General features: G+C 46.5%; 1 protein-coding gene and 1 long non-coding RNA gene across 3 annotated transcripts in view; one reads left to right on the top strand and one right to left on the bottom strand.

Moving 5' to 3' along the window:
• Positions 1 to 2,926, top strand: part of ift81 (intraflagellar transport 81 homolog) — a 153,525-nt gene extending 150,599 nt beyond the window's left edge. For both annotated transcript variants that reach the window (XM_038789145.1, XM_038789160.1), the window contains one exon: positions 67 to 2,926. In XM_038789145.1, coding sequence (XP_038645073.1) covers positions 67 to 249 — 183 coding nt within the window. In that variant the 3' untranslated portion in view covers positions 250 to 2,926. The remainder of the gene's footprint in view (positions 1 to 66) is intronic.
• LOC119961830 lies at positions 2,920 to 26,140 on the bottom strand. The gene is made up of 3 exons (XR_005459754.1): positions 25,977 to 26,140; positions 14,313 to 14,388; positions 2,920 to 3,313 (listed from the first exon to the last, which is right to left on the bottom strand). It is a non-coding gene; the product is annotated as an uncharacterized LOC119961830 (long non-coding RNA).
• Positions 26,141 to 27,981: the final 1,841 nt, after the last annotated feature.

Below are 27,981 nucleotides of genomic sequence, written 5' to 3'. Positions count from 1 at the left end.
GCTTGTCTGTGTACTGTGAACATTTGTTCTTGCCTTAGCTGAAATATTTTTTCTGTTCCCCTATAGAAACTACGTGAGAAGCAGAAAGCCGTCCGGGAGAGTCATGGGCCAAACATGAAGCAGGTTAAAATGTGGCGGGATTTTGAGCAACTGATGGAATGCAAGAAGCTATGCTTTCAAAAGCAGCAAAACCAGAATTCTATTGGTCAGGTGATTCAGGAAGGAGGGGAGGACAGATTAATCTTGTAAATTCTCTAATTCATTTGTTATTGCACATCAGTAACAAAGATTATAATAGCTTTTGCTATTTTCAGTTATAATTAGTTGGTTATTACAGTAAATTATAAATTTAATATGCAGTTAATTGTTTAGTAACATTTTACATAACTTTGTTTGCAGTAGCACAAACAAGTTTCATTTGCAACAACAGGTTAGACGATCCTTCTGTTGAAACGTTGCGTTCCTGTGGGGTAAAGCAGAGATAGATTTCTTTGTCTTTTTGGCAGGCTACCTCACTGTGGTGGAGTATTAAATATCCAGGATGAGAAACAACCAGTAGGTAACCTTTTCTAATCCATGTAGTCTTTCATATGCTAATAAAGAGCAGCATTGAAAGCAGATGTAAATAAAGAGCTGTGCAGCTCAGATAAACTCGGGAAAATCTATGATCGGAACATGAGTGAAAATAATATGTTTTGAGGGCAGCACGGTGGTGCAGTGGTTAGCATTGCTGCCTCACAGCGCCGAGGTCCCAGGTTCATTCCCGGCTCTGTGGAATGTGGAGTTTGCACATTCTCCCCGTGTTTGCGTGGGTTTTGCCCTCACAACCCAAAGACATTCAAGGTAGGTGGATTGGCCACGCTAGATTGCCCCTTAATTGAAAAAAAATGAATTGGATACTCTAAATTTATTTTTAAAAATGTTTTGGCTAATTTATGAGAAATGTAACTACATCAAAATATTCTATCTTAAAGGGAAATGTATGATTTTCCAAGTTTGATTTCAAGGTACTCTTTAGTATTAAATGTTTAAATTGTCATTTAAATAAAAATAACTCACCCATGCCAATATCCAAAAACATTACAGCCATAGGTCTTTACTAATAGCTCAGTAGGCCCATATACTATGTGGTATGGAGCATGATAGCCAAAAAAGTTCTAGGTTTGATCTCTATACTATGCCCTGAATTGGCAAAGGGTAGTGATGGCAACACATAGAATTAGCTTTGCTGTTGCTCAGCTAAAAGGGAGGGAAAAGTTGACAACTGCTGTGAACGTCATTAAAAGAGTTTTTACTAGAAAGTGTGCAAATGTAGGAAGGATTGGTTTTGGCTATGTACCCTCTCCATGGGCAGATAATGTACTGACACTCATTGTCTAGGGTCTGGACTTGAGAATGTAGATTTTCCAATTGAGCACGGTGCAAGAGGGCTGTCAGTGTCTTGATGCTACACTCTAGCATACAACACTGTCTTTATGGGGAGGAATTTAGGATTTATAGCATAATCTAAATCTTTCCTGTAGTTACTGCCTTGCAAACAATCCCCCAATTTTTTTATTATCATTGTAGGACATATGCTTCAATTATAATTGAATATGTGAATCAGGGTTTACTCACCCTTAAACAACTATATACTACTTCAACTTATCCAAATTGCAAACAATACTAAAATTATAATGTTCTAGGATTTGTAGGAGCCCTTTTCTCTGCATTATTGAATATAAAAGATGATTACATTTTGTCAAGGTTTAGATATGATTGTTAAGCAAGTGACAACATGATTAATCAGCAATTAGCTCCTTAATGACCGTTTTATTATTAGATTTAATGGTTTAAGAAGAGCCAGTTGCTACATTCTGTAAGGTTTCTTAGCAGCTAAAAATAAGTCAATGAACTGGGACTGCAGTCTTCTTTTGGAGTAATTTTTAGACTGAGCCTATTATTGAGTACACATGTCACTGCCAATTATTCTTCAGAAAAAAAGAAATCTCTCGGGGAATATACTGAATTCAATATCCAACTAATTTCACTGAATTCTCCAATAACTAATTTTTCCAAAGATAACATGAATAAGCCCCAGATCCATTCTCCACTATAAATTATAAATTGCTCACATTAACTTGTAAGGGGTCTTACAACACCAAGTTAAAGTCCAACAGATTTATTTGGAATCACTAGCTTTCGGAGCGCAGCTCCTTCAGCAGGTGAGTCTTGAAAATTGGTAGCTCTTCTTTGAGCACTAATATTGACATCTCTGATTGCATTAACAAAATAAAGTGACAAATGGAAGAATGATATTGCATCCTGTCCTCCTCCATGAAGTTCAAAATGAGATTCACCTTTCTTCATATGCATCATCATTCTATCCCAAACCTTATTGCCCACCACCTCTGTGTCTTTTAAGATGTTTGTAAAGATTTTGCAAAGGAGATTTTGTGCTTCCCCATACAAAATTTGAAAGAAGAGAAGTAAATATGATGTAGTAACACACCATAAATATAAGTGGGAATCAAGAAGCTGCAAACTGAACTACTTGATTTGGCAGTGTAATAGCCTGCCTCACAATGAGTATTTGCAGTTATTTGTCATATGTATGCCTGATAGCTTAAGCAAGTTATGATTAGATTAAAATATTGTCAAGATAATGCTATGTAACGTGGTTGTAATTAGTGAAACCATGAAGATATTGTTAATGCTATCACAATAAAAAGTGTCTAAACATGTACGAATGTACATATTTATAAAATGCTTTTCCTCTGTACTTTTAACTCTTTGGTCTGTGAATATTGCACAAACTGTTCCTAGGCATGTGCAGCAATTTGAGTGAAAATGCATAGGTTTTGTCAACAATAGCTGTATGATTGTGAATTGATCAACTTTGCCAATGTTAATAAAATGATAATAAACTGATCGGTTTCTATCTCAATGGCCTGAATTTTCATTCTAGTGCCCCGATTTCATGAAATGCGGACTGGAAATCCACAAATTCTGATGGCAGGGTGCAGAGGGTAATTTTGAAGGAGGCAAACAGGCAGGCTTCAGAGGCCGGATGGTCAATAGGAGACTTCTAGGATTCATAGACAGCAGCTCGCAGGGCGACAGGGGAACTATTGACATTTGCAGAGTGGGGAAAAGACACTTCCATTCCTAATCACTAGCCACAAATCAGGTAAGTAAGAAGGCATGATTATTGGAGCAAAGGCTTCCTAATAGATTGGAACCTCCAGCTCCGATGTCTCCCAGCTCTGCTACTTGGATGGCGCCATGTCGTATCGACACTCGACTGAAAAAAAGCACCTCTATATAAGAGAATCTGTAATATCAACAACAAAATTGTGAATTATTTATTATTTTCTAAAGAGCTGACAAAGCTTAATTACAGTAAAACAAAAAGTTACTGCTACCTTTTTTGTGCTGTTTATGTTCAATATATTTGTTTTGTACTTAAAGCCCAAGACAATTTACAGTTGAGAAATAGGAGGACTTAGAAAAACTACCTTTACATAAAATTGATAAAGTGCCAGAAACTGATTAAATGCATCCAAGGGTACTGAGGGAAATGAAAGGCACTGGTGATAATCTGATGACATCCAAGTAGCAAAGTTGGGTGACATCGGAGCTGGAGGTTCCAATCCATTAGGAAGCCTTTGCTCCAACAATCATGCCACCGGTGATAAGCTCCCAGTTCTCCTTAGACACAGGGATGGTGCAAGAGGACTGAGGAATTTTGAATGCTACTCCCTTGTTCAAAAAGGGGTACAAGGATAGAGCCGTAACAACACAGTCATTCTGACTGGGAAACTTCTGGAAGGAGTTTAGGACAAAATCAGTAGTCATTTAGATAAGTGCAGGAGAATTGAGGATCATCAGCAATTGATCCATTAAGGGAAAACCATGTTTAACTAACTTTCTGGATTTTTTGAGGATGAAACAGAGAAAGTTGATGAGGGTTGATGATGTGGTGTATATGGATTTTCAAAAGACATGTGATACAATGCCACACAGCAGACCTGTGAGCAAAATTCTAGCTCATAAGAAATTGGCTGAGTTGAAACAGTGGTGATAAATGGTTGTTTTTCAAATTGGAAGAAGGTTTGTACTGGCGTACCCCAGGAGTCAATGTTGGGACCCTTGCTCTTCCTGATATATACTCGTGACCGAATCTGTGGCGTTCAGGGCATGATTTCACAATTTTCAGATGGTACGAAAATCGGAAAAGATCAACTGTAATGAAAACAGTCTTAAACTTCACGAGGGCATAGGTATATATGTTGGTGGATGGGACAGACAAGTGGTAGAAGAAGTTTAGTTCAGAGAAGTGTTTGGTGAATTATTTTGGCAGCAAGAATACGGAGGGGCAGTAGAAAATAAAAGAAGAAAAGCTAAAGGTGCTGCAGGAACATAGGGACCTCAAGTGTATGTGTACATAAGTAATTGAAGATGCAGAGCATGTTGAGAGAGCAGTTAACAAAACTGTAGTATCTTCAGCTGCAAATAGGGGCAGTAAGTTCGTTCAAGAGTAAGGCGATTATGTTGAACTTCTGGAAGACACTATTGAGGCCTCATCTGGAGTACTACATCCAGTTCTTGATGACATACTTGAGGAAGGATGTGAAGATACTGGAGAGAGTACAGAGAAGATTCATCAGAATGATTCCAGGGATAGATAACTGTAGCTATGAGGATAGACTGGAGAGCTTGGAACTGTTTTGCTTGGACCAAAGAAGGCTAAGAGGAGACTTGATTGGGTATTCAAGATCCTGAGGGATATGGACAGGGCAGATAGTGGGAAACTGTTCCCACTCAAGACGATCACGAACTAGAGGACACAGATTCAAAATATTTGGCATAAAGTGATGTGAGAAAAACAGAAAACTTTTTTAACCCAGAGGGTGGTTGGAGTCCGGAACGAACTTCCTGAAAGGGTGATGGAGGCAGGTTCGATCGAGGTTTTCAAAAGGAAATTGGGATTGCAACCTGAAATAAAGAACGTGCAAAGTTATGGGGAGAAGGCAGGGGAGAGGGACTAAATAGAATGCTCTTACAGAGAGCCAGTGTTGATGAGGTGGGCCAAATGGCCTCCTGCACTGTGAAGATTATGTGATCCAATGTAGTGTTATTCTCTGGCTTTCCAAAGAGAAGGAGGTTCCTTTACCAATATAGCATACAACCAGTAGATGAAATAATCCGTAAAGAATTTCCTGTTTGTTTTCTTGACAGACCAAGAAATTTACGTCTATGTCGAAGCAAGTCAAAATGCTCTTTCTCGGACATGGGGAATAAGGGGTCAATGAGAGTAGTCTGAATCTTCAGATTTAAAATTCCTCAAGTAAAAAAGACTTGCAAAAACATAATGGTAGTCACAGCATGGTGAGATAGAATATTACATACTAACAAGAAAAATTCAAAACAAATGAACTAATAACTAACTACAGTAGTTAAAAATACCCACAAGGTTTCTAAATGCATAGATGGGGAAATAGAATTAGTCCATTCAGCTGCTTAGAAAAAAAGCAAATGATTGTGTTTGAGTCCAAGGCTATGAAGAACAGAATAGAGCCATCATAAATATGAGGCTAAAGAAAAGGAGACACAGTCTGAACAAGTGCTTGAATGATGACTAAGAGTAATTGATATTTAATTCTGTAAGCCCATTTAGCCCATAAATCTGAAAATAATTCAATTAAAAATCAATTTGATACCAAATTTTAAAGGGGACAATAGCATTGATATTTTAAGCAATCATTATTAACGACAACTTATAATTGTAAAGCACATTGAATGAAATATTCAAGGTGCTTCACAGAAGCATTATAAAACAAAGTATAGCACCGAGCCACATCAGATATAGGGGTCGATTCAACTAAATCCTATAGCGGGCACATTTAGCCGTGTATTTCCCTGCGCTCACAACACTGAAAAACACATGGCTATTTAACATGACTTGAGTTGTATAAAGGGGAACATGCGGCCAAGGCCGCACATAGTTGTACACTGAGGACGAAGAGTAGCGAGAGACCCCCTCTGAGGCCCCCAAAACAATGCCTGATCTCTCCCCCAACCCCCCCCCCCCCCCCCCAAATGTCCACACAGGGCATCCCCGGGCCGATCACGACAGCACATGCAAAAACAAATGCCAGCTTGGCACTGCCAAGGTGGCACTAGCAGTGCCAGGGCACCACCCTGCCCAAAGGGCATACAGCTGGGAGCCTGCAATCCTCTGGGAGACCCCCACGAGGGGTCCCCATTTGTGGAGCCCTGAATGGTGCTCGCCCAAGGTCTCCGAGGCAAAGGGGATGAGTCTCCAACCTCAGGTACCTCGGGAATCTGCACATTAGACTTGAGACCAGCTGTCTCGCTCTAATATGAAGATTTGAAAAAAGTGATCCTTCCTAAATAGAGCAGGATTTACATCACATCATCTTGCAAGATCACGTTGGATCTCGCTATGTGTTGTCAAACGGGTAGATCTCGGGTGCAGGGTCTCCTGGCTTTCATTGGCCACGCTGTGCGCGACGAGCTGCTTTTCATGCGTAGCGTGGCCGTTGGATCGTGCCCATAAAGTCAGATGGTTTTAATGATTGTCTTAAAGGAAGATAGCAAGGTAAAAATATGGAAAGGTGCAGGAGGGCATTCCAGAACTTGGGACCTAGGCAGCTGAAGTTATGGCCAGCGATGGTAGAGCAATTAAACAATCATTGCGCAAATATGAATGGATGGGTGACTGCATCACTTCATAGACTTATGTACATAAGTACATATGCCACATTTTCCAACATTGATCTCATGGACAGTATAGACTACAAAATTGTTATTGGTGATCATTTAATAATACCTGAAGCATATGTACATAGTTAAAAACGTATGAAACTGTAAAAAGCTGTGCATTGTATTCATACTAATGTTGACAACAGGTCTTTGGAAATATTGGACAAATGGAAGTGCGCCTCAAATCACAGAATGGTTACGGCACAGAAGGAGGCCATTTGGCCATCATGCCTGCACTGGTCAAGAACTGGAAGATACAAAATTAAGGTGATTGGCAAAATAACCAGAGTAGATATAAATAAATGATTGAGACAGCAAGTGGTTAGAATTTGGATGGCACTGTCTGAGCATGTGGTGGGGCAGATTAAATCATAGCTTTAGAAAGGGAATGGGATAATTATCTGTACAGAAATAATTTGCAGGTCTACTGGGAAAGGTGGATGAAAACTTTACAAACAGCACTGGATGAGATGCACACAAATATACAGCAGGTAGTGAGAGTTGAAATTGCAGGGGAACTGACCATAATTTCATGGTCGTCCTTGGACCCCACGGTGGTCCCAAAGGACAGGAGAATGTCAAACTTTACACCCTTATTCAAAAAAGGATGTAAAGAAAGTAAAGCAACTGATGGCCAGTAGGTTTAACTTCAGTGGTGTGGAAACATCTCAAAACATTAATTTGGGACCAAATTGATAGCCCTGAGGACAAATCCTAGGCCTAACAATCTTCAGCTGCCTCATCAATGACCTCCCTTCCATCATAAGGTCAGAAGTGGGGATGTTTGTGGATGACCACACAATGTTACATAGATACATAGAAGTTAGGAGCAGGAGGAGGCCCTTCGAGTCTGCTCCGCCATTCATCACGATCATGCCTGATCATCCAACTCAATAGCCTGATCCTGCTTTCTGCCCATAGCCTTTGATCCCATTCTCCCCAAGTGCTATATCCAGCTGCCTCTTGAATATATTCAAAGTTTTAGCATCAACTACTTCCTGCACCAATGTTCAGCACCATTCGTGACTCCTCAGATAATGAAGCAATCCATGTCCAAATGCAGCAAGACCTGGACAATATCAAGGCTTGAGCTGACAAATGGCAAGTTACATTCACGCCACACAAGTGCCACGTAATGACTATCTCCTACAAGAGAGGATTTAACCACCACCCCTTGACATTTAATGGCATTGCCATCAGTGAACCCTCCACAATCAACATCCTGGGGTTACCATTGATCTGAAACTGAACAATGTTGGATGCACTGTCAGGGCAGGTCAAACGCTAGGAATCCTACGGCGAGTAACTTATCTCCTGACCCCCCCCAAAGCCTAATCACCATCTACAAAGCACAAGTCAGGAGTGTAATGGAATACTCTCCATTTGCCTGGATGAGTGCAGTTCCAACAACATTCAAGACGCACGACACCATCCAGGACAAAGCAGCCCGCTTGATTGCTCCCCCCTTCCACAAACATTCAAACTCTCCACCACCGACAAACAGTGGCAGCCGTGTGTATCATCGGTGCACTCCTCCCTAATAGCACACCTCAAGGACTGCAGCAGTTCAAGAAGGCAGCTCACCACCACCTTCTGAATGACAACCAGGGATGGGCTGTAAATGCTGGCCTAACCAGTGACGTCCACTTCCTGTAAATTAATAAAAGGAAACAAGTATGGGTTAATTAAGGAAAGCCAGCAGGGATTTCTTAAGGGAAAAATTAAGTTTTACTAACTTTCTGGAGTTTTTTTAAAGAGGTTGATGAGGGCAATGTTGCTGATGTGTAGGTGGACTTCCAAATGAAATTCGATACAATGCCACATAACAGATTAGTGAGCAAAGTTACAGTTTATGGAATAAAAAGGACAGTAGCAGCAACATGGATATGGAATTGGGTGAACAATAGGAAACAGCAGTGGTCAATGGATGCGTTTTGTGCTGGAGGAAGGTTTGGAGTTCCCCAGGGGTCAGTGTTGGGACCCTTGCTTTTCCTGATATACATTAATGACCTAGACCTAGACCTTCGTGAACAGGGCACAATTTCACAGTTTGTGGATGAAGCACAGCTTGGAAGAAGAATTGGAAGATTATGGTCAGTATCTCTGCAATTTCCACCCTTACTATCCCTCACTATCCTCAGATGCATTTGATCTGGTCCTGCTGCCTTATTGACATTAATACAGCTGCCATTTCTAATACCTCCTCTTTATTAATTTTTAGCCCATCCTTTAGCTCCACTACCTCCTCTTTCACTATAATTTTGGCTGCACCTTCTTGGTAAAGACAGATACAAAGTACTCATTTAGTACCTCAGCCATTCCCATTTCCTCAATGCATATATCCCCTTTTCGATACCTAATCAGCCACCCTTTTGTCATTCCTATGTCTATAGAAGACTTTTGGATTTGCTTTTATATTAGCTGCCAGTTTCTTCTCATGTTCTCTCTTTGCTTCTCATTTCTTTCTTTACTTCTTTAATTCACGCTGGTTCTTACCTGTAAAATCAACATAGAATCTTAGAATCCCTACAGTGCAGAAGGAGGCCATTCGACCCATTGAGTCTGCACCAATCCTTCAAAAGAGCACCTTACCGAGGCCCAATCCCCCACCCTATTCCTAACCAATCCACCTAATCTGCATATCTTTGGACTGTGGGGGGAAACTGTGTGTAAATTACATAACCCTCATAGCGTATATAATTTGTTACACTTCACTGACAGCACAATGCTTACTTGGAACCTTTTACCGTCATTCCTGCTGTTCTGGTTTTCCTGCATATGTTCATGTCTCATCCTTTAATTTAAGTATGCATTTCAATTCTATCAGAGATTTTTGCTGACTATGCCTCTCTGATTCCTGCCAACAGCCATGCCGTATACTCTGTGTTTCATCTTGCTCTCTATCTTTCTTTGTCATTCAATAAGTGCTTGCTTTGTTTGACCTAAAATTGGGGCATACATAGAAGCTAAAATATCTTGAATTAACTTTTTAAAAATAGTAATTATTTTAAAATTTTAGTATTTCACAATAATTATGAAATTTACTCACGGTCAAGTGTAACAAGACCGGTGAATAGCGGGAGAGCCCAAAACGATGCAACTGGCCCGCCCCCATAGGCAAATTTGGAATCCCACCATAGCCTGGCGAGAAACCAATTATCACCACTTAAGCCCCATTTCCATACAATTAACGAGAGCCATCCGTCATCCAACGGCCTCCTGTCATTCAGCAGCCACCCCAGCAAGTGCTCACGCTGGTGCTGATTATTACTCCTTTTGAAAATGTGAACCTGGCGGAAGGGCTTCTGTGGGGAGCCGAGGAGGTGATTAGCCATCTTTGCTCACAGGCAAAAAGCCCGGGGGTGCTGGGCATGCTGCGCCTGTGCCCGGTGGGGGGCTAGAGACCTTCGGCTGAGGGTGGGAGGACCCTCTGCAAGGCTGGACCGCCATGGGAGGGAGGGGGTGTCTGTGGCGGCAACTTCTCGCTGCACCTCCATGCCAATCCCTGGATCATGTGTACCTTTTCCGGGGGCAACTCTTGCCCCTGCCCTTCTGCCCCCGGACCACCCATCCCCCCCCCCCCCCGTCTGTTGAGGCTTTGGCCATGCAGCTGAAGGCTATTTCCAATATGGAATTGGCAATCGTGGTTAAATGAGCACTGCACACAAGCCTGGGGTAACACGGACTGCAACTGGATGCAGTTGTACTTGAAAGTAGACTCCAAACTTTGATGTTAGTTCAATATGCTTTATTGAACTTGTTACACAGTGCACACAGTTTGCTGTGGGTTTGACACTCTACTCTTACTATAACTAACTAGACCAGACTAGCTCTGAGCCATGTGTAGAAGGTGCAAACTGATATATACACCCTGACTGTCACTCCAGTTGTCACCAGTGGAAAGAGGCAGAGTGCTGATGCCTTGTGTGTTTTATAGTGGGAAACCACCTTCTAGTGTTCTGCCTGGTGATTGGTTGTGTTCTATCCTGTGTGTTGATTGGCTGTACTGGGTGTCTGTCACTGCCTGTCTGTATCTCATTATGTGCATGAGTGCATATCATGACAAAGCCAAGTTTATTCTCTTGGGTGGGCTGCCATGTAGCATACGGGAGTCATTGTCCAGCATCCCATATAGACTGTGATGCCTGGACAGTATACCTGAACTCTGCAGGAGGCAACACCACACACACAGCAGCCAACATCTGAATACCCAGGGGATGGGGCACAGCTCCAGCGACATGTCCACAGCCAGAGGGTGGATGTGTGCCATGGGGAGGGGGCCAGAACCTGGTCTGGGTGATGTTGTGAGTGGGTGCCCGGGATATAGGATCTGCAGCCCAGTGAGGGAGGGCCCGCTGCGGCCGGGGGGTTGTGAGCAGGGCATTCCGGGTAGGGTGGTGGGGGGAATCAGTGGGGGAATAGAAGGTCCTGGGGTGGGAGCCACCACTGTTTGTCAGTCTAATACCCTCTCCCAATGCCTTACAGATATTGAATACTATGGCAGGGATGTTGGGTGCAGAAGTTGCCCTAGTGATGCTGGTGCTATGCAATGCAGCCAGGCGTCAGAGAAGGCGGCAGCAGAAGCAGCTTCTGCAGATGCTCGAGGCAGCAGCCCATGTGCCAGACCCCGCACCACACCATGAGGACCCGGCCGCCCATCAGGCCTAGGGAAGGACCCAAAGGGGGAGTCGCGTGACAGTCCAGGGTGTCCAGGCGCAGCTGGTCATTCAAACAAATAATAATAATCTTTATTGTCAGAAGTAGGTTTGCATTAACACTGTAATGAATTCGGCAGCATGGTGGCGCAGTGGGTTAGCCCTGCTGCCTCACTGCGCCGAGGTCCCAGGCTCGATCCTGGCTCTGGGTCACTGTCCATGTGGAGTTTGCACATTCTCCCCGTGTTTGCGTGGGTTTCACCCCCACAACCCAAAGATGTGCCGGGTAGGTGGAGTGGCCACGCTAAATTGCCCCTTAATTGGAAAAAATGAATTGGGTACTCTAAATTTAAAAAGAAACGCTGCAATGAAGTTACTGTGAAAAGCCCCTAGTCGCCACATTCCGGCACCTGTTCGGGTACACAGAGCGAGAATTCAGAATGTCCAATTCACCTAACAGCACGCCTTGTAGGAGGAACCAGAGCACCCGAGGAAGTCCACGCAGACACGGGGAGAACGTGCAGACTCCACACAGACAGTGACCCAAGCCTGGAATTGAACCTGGGACCCTGGCGCTGTGAAGCAACAATGCTAACCACTGTGCTGCACAGTGCGTGCCGCAGGAGGCTCTGCCTCAACAAGGAGATGGTGCGACACCTGTGCCATATCCTCGCGGACTTGGTACCACATGGAGGAGGAGGACACCCGCTCCCGGTGGCCGTCAAGGTCACTGCAGCCCTGAACATTTATGCCACGGGATCATTCCAGGGCTCGAGTGGGGACCTGTGTGGTATCTCACATGTCATGGACCTCAGGTGCATCCGGCAGGTCACGAATGCCCTGTATGCCTGGGCAGAAGACTGCATCAACTTTGACATGGACCAGGACCAACAGGATGCCCGGCCAGCTGGTTTCTCCGCCATCGCAGGGGTGCCCCATATCCAAGGAGTCATAGATGCCACGCATGTTGCCCTGTGTTCACCGGGCCATCAGGGGGTGCTCTACGTTTTTTAAAGAATAAATTTAGAGTACCCAATTCATTTTTTTCCAATTAAGGGGCAATTTAGCGTGGCCAATCCACCTACCCTGCACATCTTTGGGTTGTGGGGGTGAAACCCACGCAAACACAGGGAGATGTGCAAACTCCACACGGACAGTGACCCAGAGCCGGGATTGAACATGGGATCTCGGCGCCGTGAGGTAGCAGTGCTAACCCACTGCACCACCGTGCTACCCTGGGGGCTGCTCTATGTTAACCAAAAGGGATTCCGCTCCCTCAACATACAGCTCGTGTGCGACCACCAGTTGCAGATCATGCTCCTGCTCCGAGGCCGGAGACTGAAGCGGAGACCCGGTACAACGAGGCCCATGCAGCCACTGGACTGGCGTCGCACAGTGCATCGGACTCCTCAAGATGCAGTTTCAATGCCTTGACCGCTCCGGAGGTGACCCCAGTACACCACCCGGAGGGTCACCTGCATTGCTGTGGTCTGCTGTATCCTCCACAACCTGGCACAGCAGCGGGACACGCTGGAGGTTGATGACGAGGTGGCCACCTCGGAGGAGGAGTTGGAGGAGGACGAGGATGGTGAGGAGGCGCTGGACCAGCAAGGGCTGCAGGACGATGCCGGGGAAGAACCTGAGGCCCAGCTGGAGGCTGCAAGACAGGCGATGGCGGTGTGGGCCCGGCCAGCCCAGAGGGCTCATACTGGCCCCATTCACCTAGGACATGGCCTGCTCCATCATCGCATTCTTACCCACCCGCCACCCCCATTTCCCACCTTCCCAGGGTATGTGTCACATCACTCCAGGGTGCTGGATCTGTGTCGGCACTTTCCGCGGGTCACTGGCGAGGGCAGGAGGTTGATGACAACCCGCAGAGAGCTGAGCGCTGGCGTTCCTCAATCTATGCCATAATCAGACCCCTGCCAGTTTGCTGAGTGCTCGCTCACACCCGTCACCTACACGGAGCAATGCATTGCGGAAGAAAGTGACCGAAGCTTCATGCTGGTTGTGCACAATGGTTTTTATTGTTCAATATATGCCCCCACTGTCCCGATGGTGCATCCCCCCTCACCCTCCACCCACCCTTCACCCCCTACCTACCCCATCCCCCCTCCCCGATGCCCTCAGTGAACCTCAATGTGCTTTGCCCTCCTAGCTGTACACTATATCTAATGGGTCCCCAGGATGCATATCAGAGGTGGAGGCAGTCGGCTGGCTAACCTCGTCCCAGACAGCACTGACTGCCTTATGGCTCACCCTCCAGGACCCTTGAGAGAACTGGACATCCCCCCTGCCCTCCACCGCATCCAGGAGCCTCCCAGATCCCCGCATCTTGGGACTGGTCTCCTCGGCGCCATTGTTGCGAGCTGGCTGGGGTTGGCTGAGCAAGTGCAGCTTAAGTGCTGCTCGACCTTGTTAGCGGGGGGCTGGCGAGTGCGGTCCCGGTGAATCAGCTGGTGAGCTGGCATTCGGGGTGGGAAGCCCGTGAGGCCTCGTTAAATGGACCAATTAATGTTGAATAGTGTTGCCGGCCTCGCTGGGCCGAACGCCGGGAAACTGGCAGCAATCCCCGCTCGCTACAGCACTTGGAAATTTTTCCGGAGAATCGTGCCCACAGTCAGCAAAAATCACTGCTGAGGACTGAAATGTACACTTAAATTAAAGGATAATAGAACGAGGTTGAACATATGCAGGGAGACTTGAAAAGCTGGTATGGCAGTAATGCCAGGTTCCAAGTGAGCCAACATTGTCCTGTCAATGAAGTGTAACAAATTGTAGACCCATTGGCTGGGTCCATATATAGGCCCAGGGAGGTGGATTATGTAATTGAGATATAGTTGACCATGTAACAGAGTCCTCTGCATAACAATACAAAAACTGTACCTCAGCTGCAAAGAAGTGGTCCAATGTTGTACAACCACTCCAGAGGAGGGAGAGAAAGCCGACCCGTATTCACTCCCTGTGAGAAAGATGTAAACAAGAAGTGTTAAATTCCTTTCTATATCTTGTTTCTTTCTCTTTAATGCAAGTTATCTTGTGACAAATCCAACTGTGATTACCTAGTTTAGATCTTACATCTCACAAATAATAGTTCTACTTTAAACAGGTATTTTATACCCCTAAATGTATTACTTAACAAGTTGCTGATTCATAGCAATATTGAGGCTTTTGGTTTTGTGCAGAGACAAGCAATTAGATAAACTCCCTTTTTAAAGGATTTTAATTTTCAAAACCAAGGTATAAGAGCTTAGACTCTATAACTTTAAAGAACTGTAGACATGGGTATGATCAGTTCAAGGTCAATAAGACGATGAAGACAATAGATTGTGTTCTCTTCTATAATTCTGTTCAAGACTCCATTTAAATTAGGTCATGGGGATTCAGAATCATCATTTAGATATGTACTGGTCTGGATCAAGATTAGATGTGAGGAATTAGTTATTTGCCCAAAGAATAGTGGACTTCTGAAACAGTTGTGTGGGAGACACCGATTTGCTGAATTTCTTCAAGTGAGAACTGGATGGTCTTTGGCTGGAGCAGAAATCGCCTCGTAGAAATGGTAGCTACTGCGTAGGATTATCGAGACTGGAGTGACATCTTGGACTAGCTTTGATCACCCTGGGTGAGGTTTGTCAAGGAGTTCCCAGGTTTTCTCTTCCCAAGTTAGCGTGCGTTTTTAAAATCTTTTTATCGTCTCTCCTAGGAGATTATATAGTTTTGGGCGGGATGGCATTTGTATACACTATAATACTCAAGTATCACAATTGTGTAAGACAAGCTAGATTGATCAAATGGTCTTCTGTCCACCACCATTCATATGAATTTAAAAGACCAATATGTTCCTATGCTGGTCTCTATGTATTTTGCTCTACTCATTGCTATCAGGATTAGAAAAGGCCTGAAGATGGCTAGCAGTAGAAACAGGCTCTATAATGGGGCGGAATCGTACGGCCTTCTCGCACCCAACTCAGTGGCGCGATGAGGCCATTAATCTCGTGAGATATATGACACTCTGAACACCTCGTGAGATCTCGTGTCACAATCTGGACCTCGCCCTCACTGGGCAGGATCCAGATTTGCATATTTAAGTAAGCAGTTAGCTTAATTTAACTATGTCTACGCTGACGTCTCCCAAGGCCCGGTATCAAAAGCCCGTGCCTGGGAGACCTCACCATGGCGCCGTTTAGCACTGGTTTGCACAAACATGGACCAGGTGTAACAGCACTTGGGTGGGGGGGGGTCTCCCAGGTGATTGGAGGACCCCGCGTGGTCAGGGTCTGGGCAGTGTGGTACCCTGATGCCACCTGGGCACCTTGACACTGCCACCTGGGCATCCTGACACTACCAGGCTGGCAGGCATGTCAGTGGCGTACTGGTATTGTCGCTGGACTAGTATTCCAGAGAGCCAGTCATCTTTCACCCTGTGTCTGCTTGGGTTTCCACCGGGTGGTCCGGTTTCCTCCCACAGTCCAAATATGTGCAGGTTGGATGGATTGACTGCGCTAAATTGTCCCTTAGTGTCCGCAAAAGGTTAGGTGGGGTTTACTGGGTTATGGGAATAGGGTGGAGGCATGGGCTTAAGTAGGGTGCTCTTTCCAAGGACCGGTGCAGACTTGATGGGCTGAATGGCCGCCTTCCGCACTATAGGGATTCTAGGTGCCAGGCTGTCCATGCCAGGCAACTGGTGCCCAGCCCTTGTGAGGGGGCCCCTAATGGATAAGCGGGGGGGGGGGGGGGTCTGGAGGCCAGGATGGCCATGGTGGGGGGTCAGGGGAGGCCCACAGAGGCCCCCCCAAAAAAGTACCATTTGATAGCGGGGTCGTTCTTGGCACTGCGGGCTCCAACAAGCACTCCGCTATTTGCACCCAAAACGGGACTCTCTTTTTCGTTAAATCATGCCCATAATCTACACAAATGGAGGAAACCATTTGTCACTGTCTGGAAAAGGCCTCAAAGTGATGGGGATCCCTTGTGATTTCCCTGTTGTTATGTTGACCTCAGTGTTGGTATGTGGAGGTGAGTTAAAGAATGGGGAGTACTACACATCGAGTTATCTTATTACATTTACTTTTTAAAATAATCTTCAATAGAAACATTGTTAATAACCCAAAGCATTATAGTTTCACTTTATTCTTGTACAATTAAAGAAATGTACATTTCCATGCCAGCTGTTACTGAGAAGTGGAGACAATTACGTTGTGTTCAAACTGTCGTCACCTGCTGTGTAATGGAGTATGTTTGGAGTATGCTAGCTTGCTTTTAGTGTTCTATTTGTTGAGAAGTCATACAAAGGTTTGCCAGTATACTTGACTAGCTATCAAGCATCAACATCTTAATTAAAGTTCACAAATAATGTCAAATTACAATTTATTCTGTGCTGAAGTGTAATGTAAAAATATGTTTTTTAAAGATATTCATATGTAGTGTAGTTTCTCAGAGGTCTAAAAACGAAGGTAACAAAATATTTGTACTACGTAAAAAGGATAATTTATTGCCAGTAACATAGTTTCATATGCAATAAAAATGGGATCTAATTCCATCAACCTAAAGTATTTTCTTGAAACTATACACCCTCTACATATAACATTCAATAAAGTACTCAAGTTACATTTGTATCAATGTATTTTTGGAAACAACAAGGAAAATGACCTTGGTCAGAGAAGCTTTGCCAGTTTAGGACTTCATTTGGCTGCGTATTGCAGATACGCTTCATGTCAGATATAAACTGCAATTTACCCCAACAGTTCTTACATAAATGAAGAGTGCATGCTTACTGAGAACAAATTCAAAGAGAAAGCACACAATGAATGCATTCAACGCTTCATAAATAAGGCTTGTTACTTGCAAAAATATTTCTTTTTGTGAAATAGTAAATCTGTTAGAAGCTGCGTGTGCGACTAAGCTTTGTTTTTTTACATGTTTATTCGGTGAAACCTGCATTTTACATTGACCAATTAATAGGGATCCAATTACTCAACTTTATGGAAAACATGTGATTCTCCATTTGTCTTAATGAAATGCAGTTTGTTGGGATGATATGAAAAAAATATTTTCACAAGTTATGTATCAGTTTGAAGCATATGCCAACAATGCTTAAAAGCTGTTCGGAATGGCATTAATGTTGTTTACATTTGTGTCTCCTTCCCTATTTTATGGTCTGCCCTTTGCCGTGTTCCAATTCACAGAAGCATACAACTTCTTCCTATCTTCAGTCAATGAAAGTGGACAATTTAATTTACACGAAACTTCATGGTTTACCCTTTCTAGTTTGTTTCTTACAACATAGCTGTGGCTCTGAACTTGCCCTGTGGAACATAACAATCACAAACTGGGATTTATAATAATAATCTTTATTGTAACAAGTAGGCATACATTAACACTGCAATGAAGTTACTGTGAAATACCCCTAGGCGCCACATTCCGGCGCCTGTTCAGGTACACAGAGGGAGAATTCAGAATGTCCAGTTCACCTTTTGGGACTTGTGGGAGCACCCGGAGGAAACCCATGCAGACACAGGGAGAACGTGCAGACTCCACACAGACAGTGACCCAAGCTGGGAATTGAACCTGTAGCTGTGAAGCAACAGTGCTAACCACTGTGCTAGTGCTGCTCAGTGGAAGCTTCCACCACCTGAAAACAACCCCAGTGGATGATAGAATTTGGCAGTTAATTGAATGCCGAAAATTTTGGTTTCACGCCTCAATTACGCGAAATGAAGAGAAGTACAATAAAATGGGGAGGCAGTGGTCTAGGGGAAGCACAGTAGCATGGTGGTTAGCACTGTTGCTTCACAGGGCCAAGGACCTCGGTTCAATTCCCAGCTTGGGTCACTGTCTGTGCGGAGTCTGCACATTCTCCCCATGTCTGCATGGGTTTCCTCCGGGTGCTTTGGTTTCCTCCCACAAGTCCCTAAAGACGTGCTGTTAGGTAATTTGGACATTCTGAATTCTCCCTCTGTGTACCTGAACAGGCGCCGGAATGTGGCGACTGAGGCTTTTCACAGTAACTTCATTGCAGTGTGAATGTAAGCCTACTTGTGACAATAAAGATTATTATTATTATTTTAGTGGTATTGTCATAGTAACATAGAAAATACAGTGCAGAAGGAGGCCATTCGCCCATCGAGTCTGCACCTACCCACTTGAGTCCTCACTTTCACCCTATCCCTGTAACCCAATAAACCCTTCTAACCTTTTTTGGTCACTAAGGGCATGGACTGTAAGACCATAAGACATAGGAGCAGAATCAGGCCACTCGGCCCATGGAGTCTGTTTCGCCATTCAATCTTGGCTGATATTTTCTCATTCCCTAATATTCCAGGGCTAGTAATCCAGTGACCTATAATGATAGGATAATGATCTGGGGCCCGAGTTCAAATCCCACCATGGCAGGTGGTGGAATTTAAACTCAATAAAATATCTGGAATTAAAAGTCTAAGTCCAAGGAAGTCTAAGGAATTAAAAGTGATGACGGTGAACCTGTTGTCGATTGTCGTTAAAAAAAAACATTGGGTTCACTATCGTCCTTTAGGGATGGAAATCTGCCATCCTTACCTGGTCCTACATGTGACTCCAGCCCACAGCAATGTGGTTGACTCTTAATGCCTCTGAAATGTCCTAACAAGCCACTCTGTTGCATACAATCACTACAAACACACACAAAAGTCATCGAACCATGCACTGGAAACAACAATGGCAAATCCAACGCTGTCAACCCTGCAAAGTCCTCCCTACTAACATCTGGAGGCTTGTGCCAAAGTTAGGAGAGCTGGGGAAGCACGGCGGCGCAGTGGTTAGCACTGCTGCCTATGACACTGAGGACCCGGATTCGGGCCTGGCCCCTGGTCACTGTGTGGAGTTTGCACATTCTCCCCGTGTCTACGTGATTTCACCCCCACAACCCAAAAATGTGCACGTTAGTTGGATTGGCCACGCTAAATTGTCCCTTAATTGGACAAAAATAATTGGTACTCTAAATTTATAAAGAAAAAAGAAAAACAAAGTTGGGAGAGTTGTCGCACAGACTAGTTTTTTAAAATTTAGAGTATGCAATTATGTTTTCCAATTAAGGCGCAATTTAACGTGGCCAATCCACCTACCCTGCACATCTTTGGGTTGTGAGGACGAAACCCACGCAAACACGGGGAGAATGTGCAAACGCCACATGGACAGTGACCCAGGGCCACACAAAGAGGTGTTGGCAGATGGAGCACTAAGCACCATCTATGCAGGGTTTTATCTTGTGAAAATTCTGGTGGATGAGGGGGGGTGTTCGATCACTTCATTGCAGATAATGGGAATTTTATCTTTTTCACTTTGATACTGTACAGTGGAGCAACAATACATTATCACTAAAATAAAAGCAACACACTGTGGATGCTGGAAATCTGAAATAAAAACAGATTGTTGTAGAAACCTAGCAGGTTTGGCAGCATCTGTGGAGAGAGAAAATGAGATATTTCGAGTCCCATAGCTTCTTCTTCAGGTCTCCCACCCTCCCCAACCTCAGAGTTGTGGCCTCTTCCACGTTCCTGATCCAGCCTCTTCATGCTTCTCATTCCTGCACATGCATTCCATTGAAGACGTGAGGCAGCATGGTAGCACAGTGGTTAGGACAGTCGCTTCATAGCTCCAGGGCCTCAGATTTGATTCCTTGCTTGGGTCACTGTCTGTGCGGAATCTGCACGTTCTCCCCGTGTGTGCGTGGGTTTCCTCCGGGTGCTCCAGTTTCCTCCCACAGTCCAAAGATGTGCAGGTTGGGTGGATTGACCATGATCAATTGCCCTTAGTGTCCAAAAATGGTTGGTTGGGATTACTGGGTTATGGGGATATGGTGGAGGCGTGGGCTTAAGTGTTGTGCTCTTTCCAGGGGCCGGTGCAGACGCGATGGGCCGAATGACCTCCTTCTGCACTGTAAATTCTATGATCTATGATATAAGGTCCAGATCCAATCTGAAGCCAGAGATACAATGTGGAAATGCAAGACGCAATAGCACAGAAGTGCCAAGATCATAGAATAATCACAGAAACCTACAATGCAGAAGGGGGCCATTCGGCCCATCAAGTCTGAACCGACCCTTCAAAAAACCACCCTACCTAGGCCCAATCCCCCGATCTATTGCTACAACCTTACCCTAAGGGGCAATCCACAGAGCCTGCACATTTTTGGACTGTGGGAGGAAACCGGAGCACCCGGAGGAAACCCACGCAGACACGGAGAGAAAGTGCAAACTCCACACAATCACCCGAGGTTGGAGTTGAACCCGGGCCACTGGAGCTGTGAGGCAGCAGTGGTAACCACCGTGCAACCTTGGCACCGATGGGGCCTTTACAATCCATGTTTTTCTTTTAAGTGACTGTTGAAGTTGTTCCTGCCTCACTGCTCTTCTCCCAAGGCCTAGCTCACAGCAGGGGTTCATGAAAGGGAAGCAGCGAGTGGGAACTTTAAATGAAAACATGGATTGTAGCAGCCCCAGCCCACACTTCTACACCATCGGGATTTGCACTTTGACAACATCTGAGCTTTGGCTTCAGATTGGATCTGGATTGGAAACATAACGCCAGATCAGGAGGGGGAAGCACTGAGAGGATGGGTCGGGGAGGGGCAAAAGGCCACAGCATGGAGGGTTGTGGAGAGGGAGAAGCCAAAACTTGGATGGTTGAGGAGGGGGCAGAGTTTGTAGAATGACGGGTTGGAGAGAGGGTAAGGACACAACTTGGAGGTTTAGGGAGGGCCCCCTATCGCTGTGTATGTAGGCGGGGAAACCGAACAGGTTAAAGATACTGTGGGGGGGCTTTTATGACGGTGGCTGCGGTCATGTCGGCACAGGGCATGGTGAATGGGAACCGGGAGTACTCGTCAATCACGTTCAGGAAGTACGTGTTGCGGTCGGTGGAGGGGAGGGGCCCGTTGAAGTCCATACTGAGGCGTTCAAAGGGACGGGAAGCCTTTATCAGGTGCACTTTCTCTGGCCTGTAGAAGTGCGGCTTGCACTCAGCGCAGATTTGGCAGTTCCTGGTGGCGGTCCTGACCTCCTCGATGGAGTAGGGAATGTTGCGGGTCTTGATCAAATGGAAGAATCGAGTGACCCCCGGATGGCAGAGGTCCTTGTGGAGGGTGCAGAGTCGGTCCACTTGTGCGTTGGCACATGTGCTGCGGGCAAGGGCATCAGGAGGCTCGTTTAGCTTCCCGGCACGATACAAGATCTCATAGTTGTAGATGGAGAGCTCAATCCTCCACTGTAAGATCTTATCGTTCTTTATCTTGGTGTGCATTATCGAACATGAAAGCAACCGACCGTTGGTCAGTGAGGAGAGTGAATCTCCTGCCGGCCAGGTAATGCCTCCAGTGTCGCACAGCTTCTACTATGGCCTGGGCCTCCTTTTCAACGGAGGAATGGTGAATTTCTGAAGTGTGGAGGGTGAGCGAGAAGAAGGCCACAGGTCTGCCCACTTGGTTGAGGGTGGCCGCTAAAGCTACGTCGGAGGCGTCGCTCTCGACTTGGAAAGGGAGGGATTCATTGATTGCGTGCATCGTGGCCTTTGCGATGTCCGCTTTGATGCGGCTGAAGGCCTGGCAGGCCTCTGCCGAGAGAGGAAAAACCGTGGATTGAATTAGTGGGCGGGCCTTGTCCGCATAGTTGGGGACCCACTGGGCATAATATGAAAAACATCCCAGGCACCGTTTCAGGGCCTTGGAGCAGTGGGGGAGGAGAAACTCCATGAGGAGGCGCATGCGTTCGGGATCTGGGCCTATAACTCCATCATGCACTACGTAGCCGAGGATGGCTAGACGGTCGGTGCTGAACATGTTGTCCTTGTTGTTGGTTAGATGAAGGATTTTTGCGGTATGGAGGAATTTTCGGAGGTTGGTGTCGTGGCCCTGCTGGTTGTGGCCGCAGATGGTGATGTTGTTGAGGTACGGAAACATGGCCCGCAAATCGTACCGGTCAACCATTCGGTCCATCTCCTGTTGGAAGACCAAGACTCCATTTGTGACACCGAAGGGAACCCTTAGGAAGTGGTAGAGCCGCCCATCTGCTTTGAATGCAGTGTATTTGCGGTCGCTAGGGCGGATGGGGAGCTGGTGGTAGGCGGACTTGAGATCCACCGTGGAAAAGACCTTGTGTTGTGCAATCTGATTGACCAAATCAGAAATGCGGGGGAGAGGGTACGCGTCGAGCTGCGTATACCTGTTGATGGTCTGACTATAATCGATGACCATCCTATACTTGAGCTTTCCAGGGACTGTTGGTAGCCTCAATAATACCTTCCTTCAGTAACCGCTGGACTTCAGACCTAATAAAGGTCTGGTCCTGGGCACTGTACTGTCTGCTCCTGGTGGCGAAGGGTTTGCAATCCGGGGTGAGGTTCGCAAAAAGGGAAGGCGGATCGACCTTGAGGGTCGCGAGGCTGCAGACAGTGAGGGGGGTATAGGGCCGCCGACGGGGGTATAGGACGTAGAGCCGGAAATGTTTTAATTCCCGACCCACAGGAATGAAGCTCTGGAAGACACGTTCCCGGAGTCCACATCTGTACCTACACCGGCGACTTCACTACCGATGCCAGCACGGATGAGTTCAACGCCCGGGCCAGCAGTGACACCAGAGCTTCAGCGTTCACAGCACACAATCTGTGTGCCGGACAGGCTGAACTTATGAACCCGTCACCCCCGCCGGACTTCATTTTTTTAAACAGGAAATGAATGTGGTGAATGTATTGCTGTAACAATTCACCATGTGCTTATCCGTATTACACTGTTGCCCATGTGGGCTCCACCTAGGGACCATTGTATGGTATTACCTATAATGCGACATGCTGGGGCCTGTGTGGGCTCCGCCCCGACTCCATTCCTTGAGGGGAGGGGTCCTGTAGGCAGCTCCCACTAACAGACCAGTCGCAGGCAGGCACTGTTCTATTTGATTAAAGCCACAGTTTACTTCTACTCCTGGTTTCATGTGAATTGATGGTCGCATCAATTTAATCAACTACAACGCCACTATGGAATTGGCCCTCAAACCTGACCAACTGGAACTCGATCCGCAGGCCGCGGAGGTGAAAGAGATTTTTTTGCACTGGCTCCGCTGTTTCAAGGCCTACCTCGCCGGCTCCTCCTCGCCTTCCTCCTCCGGCGAACAGAAGCTGAGTCTCCTCCACGCACGGGTGAGCCATCGAATCTCTATTTAACTCGAGGAAGCCTCCACCTACGCAGACGCCCTCACGATGCTAGAGCGCCTCTACTTAAGGCCCGTGAAAGAGGTATATGTGTGGCATCTACTCACCACTCGCCGCCAGCGTCCCGGGGAATCGCTGGAAGAGTACCTACGCGACCTCAAAGTCCTTGCACGAAGCTGCAATTACCAGGCCGTTACAGCCACTCAACATATGGACCTCGCCATCCGGGAGAGCTACGTGACTGGAGTCAGGTCCAACTACGTGAGACGGCGCCTACTCGAAAAAGGTGCCCTCGACCTGGAAGAGACGGTAAAATTAGCCTCCTCTCTGGGAGTGGCGTTCCAAAGCCTAAATGCATTCCCGTCCGATCAAGCGACCCCCTCGTGGACCCCCGACCAAAGAATACCCTAGGCCTGTGCCGCGCGGCAGCCTGCTCACCATGGGGGGCTACCCTGTTATTTCTGCGGCCAGCCTCAACACCCCAGGCAACGCTGCCCGGCCCGGAACGCAAACTGCAGTGACTGCGGGAGAAAAGGACATTTGGCTAAAGTTTGCCTAGCCAGGTCCAAAAACTCTAAATCGCAGGCCCGACCCTCGGACTCACAGACCCACAGATCCCACAGATCCCACAGTGTAGCAGTGTGTCTGCCGGTACCGCACCCCCCCCCCCCCCCCCCCCCCGGACGCTTCATCGGCCTCATGTTGTCCATAGGTGCAGCCATCTCCAAGCCTGCACAACACGTACGACTCACGGGGGCCGCCATCTTGGCCATCCTCGCCTACGCGGCCCACCACGTGAGATTCATCTTGGACGCCATCTTCCTCACCGCCCGCCACGTGCGACCGACGGGTCCGCCATCTTGGCTGCCATCTGCAACGCCGCCCGACACATGCAGCCAACGGGGGCAGCCATCTTGGGACCGCCCCAGCACCTTCGACCACGCCGGCTACCCGCAACTCAGCGCGGTCACCCTTGACCAGTCGCGACCCAAACACCTCCGGAGCTCCATGATGACCGTCCGGGTAAACGGACACGAAACACCCTGCCTCTTCAACTCCGGGAGCACAGAGAGCTTCATTCATCCGGTCATGGTAAGACGCTGCTCGCTCCCAATCTTCCCGGTGCATCAAACCATCTCCCTCACCTCCGGGTCGCACTCAGTGCAGGTCCGAGGATGCACTACCGCAACCCTCACAATACAGGGCGCCGAGTACACCAATTTTAAACTATATGTACTCCCCGACCCCAGCGCTCCTCTTCCATTGGGACTGGATTTCCAATGTAATCTCAGGAGCCTCACCCTGAAGTTCGGCGGGCCCCTACCCCCTCTCACCGTATGTAGCCTTGCGACCCTAAAGGTTGACCTTCCTCCGCTCTTCGCAAACCTCACCGCCGACTGCAAACCAGTCGCCACCAGAAGCAGGCGGTACAGTATCCAGGACAGGACTTTTATCAGGTCCGAGGTCCAGCGACTCTTTCGGGAGGGAATTATCGAGGCCAGAAATAGTCCCTGGAGAGGCCAGGTGGTGGTCGTCAGGACTGGGGAGAAGAACCGGATGGTTGTAGATTACAGCCAAACCATAAACCGGTACACGCACCTCGATGCGTACCCCCTTCCCCGGATCGCAGACATGGTTAATCAGATCGCGCACTACCGGGTGTTTTCCACGGTGGAGTTGAAGTTCTAGTTGATTAAAGCCACAGTTTACTTCTACTCCTCGTTTCGTGTGAATTGATGGTCACATCAGGAGGTTATCGTTGCAAATGCAAGTTTCACAAGACAACCTCAGAGCCATAGCTGTGCTGTCAGCTGGAAACTGTAAAGGGTGAAACTATGAAGCATTCATGTACTGTTCCTTCACATCATAAACAGATCATTTATCACAACAACTGTTTGCTTCCTATTTTTATGGTGATACTGAGTAACTCAAGGGATATATATTACAAGTAATGAACCACGATTGGAATGTGTCTTTACTTCTAACATGTTTCATAGTAAGATTAAAATGTTACCCTTTATTGGAGCTTTGCAGTTTAATGAACTACAGGATTATTTTTTCCAGTGCGTGATGTTCCGAATATTGCTCCTTTTATATTAACAATTATTTAATATTTTGGGGCACCATATACAGGTTCTTGTTAGCTGTGGGTCAGTTGTTAGCATTCCAGCCTCTGTCTCAGAAGGTTGTGGGTTCAAGTTGCGCTATAGGACTTGAAAACAAACATCAAGGCTGATATTCTAGTGCATTACTGAGGGAGTGCTGCACTTTTGAAGGTGAGATGTTAAACAAAGCAATAGGTAGATCTATATTATTTAATGCTGGTTGAATATCCTTATGCATAGCACAAAGTTTCATCTTATTTTGATTCACCTTTTGCTGGTCACCTGATGAAGTATTTACACCAGTGGTTTTCAAACGTTTTTTCAGGGGATCCATGTCAGCCGACCTTTGCAACCCATGCCGGCTCTCCTTCGCAACCCACCATTATCGCTTAAGTTTAATGCAACAGGCATGGTGGTGAAGTGCTGCCTCACGGCACCGAGAACCCTGGTTCAATCCCGGCCCCGGGTCATTGTCCGTATGGAGTTTGCACATTCTTCCCGTGTTTGTGTGGGTTTCGCCCCCACAACCCAAAACATGTGCACGGTAGGTGGATCGGCCACGCTAAATTGTCCCTTAATTGGAAAAAAAAAATTGAGTACTCTAAGTTAAAAAAATCCAAAAACAAGTACATTTATTACAACAGATCTACCTACTTGGTCCTCACGATCACATTTGCTCTGTCATTCAATGATAAATTTCTGCTATTGATTCTTGCTGCATCCTTTGAAAAAAATCAAGAGGTTTGTCCTCAAACTCACCATGCTTAGTCTTCAAGTGCCAAGTTTTTAAACTTCCATTTGCCATCGTTTCCCTGCATATAACATACGTGGGCTTTGCATCCTGATTTGCATTGGCAAAATTAACAATGTCATACCTCAAGAAATCATCTTTATGCTGCTTTGTTCCCAATTTAAGTTTCTTCTTAATGAGTTGTTCACCAGAGGCACTGGAGCTCTGGATACAGCTCACACCAGCACTGCTTTGTCCTGCCATGGACTCTCCTGAGAAGCTCTCTCCAGCAGATTCAGTTGTGAGATGCTGGCATGTTTGTGTCTCTGACCCTCTCTTCCTTTATTCCAAAATAATCCATCTTCAGTTCATCACATAGTCCTGTTGCTTGTTTGCAGGCAGCTGCAAAATGGAGGAATCTCTCCTCTGTGATTCCGCGCCCAGAGCATGTGATGTCAGTGTACGGGGGTCTGACCTGCTCTCTGCTGATGCTTCTGACGGGAAGATTCCATCGATTTTTTTTTTTCAAATCTGGTCCCAGGGCAGCAGCTGATGTCAGGAGGAGGTAGTCCGTCCGCTGGGCTCTGGGCTCTGGGCCTGCATACTGCTAGATCCGACTGAGGGGGCATGCATGCGTGGGAGGCCGGCATTCTTGAAAGCCGGTCAAGGCTGGCATTTTTAAAAGCCAGTCACGGCCTTGGGCACTCCTTCCCAGGATTGGGAATGCCATAGCCAATTGCTCTGCGACCCTCCTCACACCCGCCCGTGACCCACCTGCAGGTTGCAAATTTGAAAATGACTGAATTACACCATCACCTGGAAGTTCCCCTCCAAGTCATTCACCAACTTGGTTTGGGCCACATGGGAGCACAGTGGTTAGCACTGCTGCCTCACAGCACCAGGGACCCGGGTTTGATTCTAAACTGTGTGGAGTTTATACATAAGACCATAAGACATAAGAGCAGAATTAGGCCACTCGGCCCATCGAGTCTGCTCTGCCATTCAATCATGGCTGATATTTTCTCAACCCCACTCTCCTGCCTTCTCCTCATATCCCCTGATCCCCTTATTACTCAAGAACCTATCTATCTCTGTTTTAAAGACACTCAATGAGTTGGCATTCACAGCCTTCTGTGGCAAAGAGTTCCACAGATTCACCACCCTCTGGCTGAAGAAATTCCTCCTCTTCCCTGTTTTAAAGGATCGTCCCTTTAGTTTGAGTTGGTGTCCTCTGGTCCTAGTTTTTCCAACAAGTGGAAGCATCCTCTCGACACCCACTCTATCCAGGCCTCGCAGTATCCTGTAAGTTTCAATAAAATCCCCCCTCATCCTTCTAAACTCCGAGTACAGACCCAGAGTCCTCAACCGTTCCTCATACGGCAAGTTCTTCATTCCAGGGATCATTCTTGTGAACCTCCTCTGGACCCTTTCCAAGGCCTTAGATCATTCCTTAGATACGGTCCCAAAACTGCTCACAATACTCCAAATGGGGTCTGACTAGAGCCTTATACAGCCTCAGAAGTACATCCCTGGTCTTGTATTC

The sequence above is a fragment of the Scyliorhinus canicula genome, chromosome 1 (assembly GCF_902713615.1).
Source record: "Scyliorhinus canicula chromosome 1, sScyCan1.1, whole genome shotgun sequence".
Taxonomy (NCBI): domain Eukaryota; kingdom Metazoa; phylum Chordata; class Chondrichthyes; order Carcharhiniformes; family Scyliorhinidae; genus Scyliorhinus; species Scyliorhinus canicula.
This window is presented reverse-complemented; position numbering and strand designations above follow the sequence as displayed.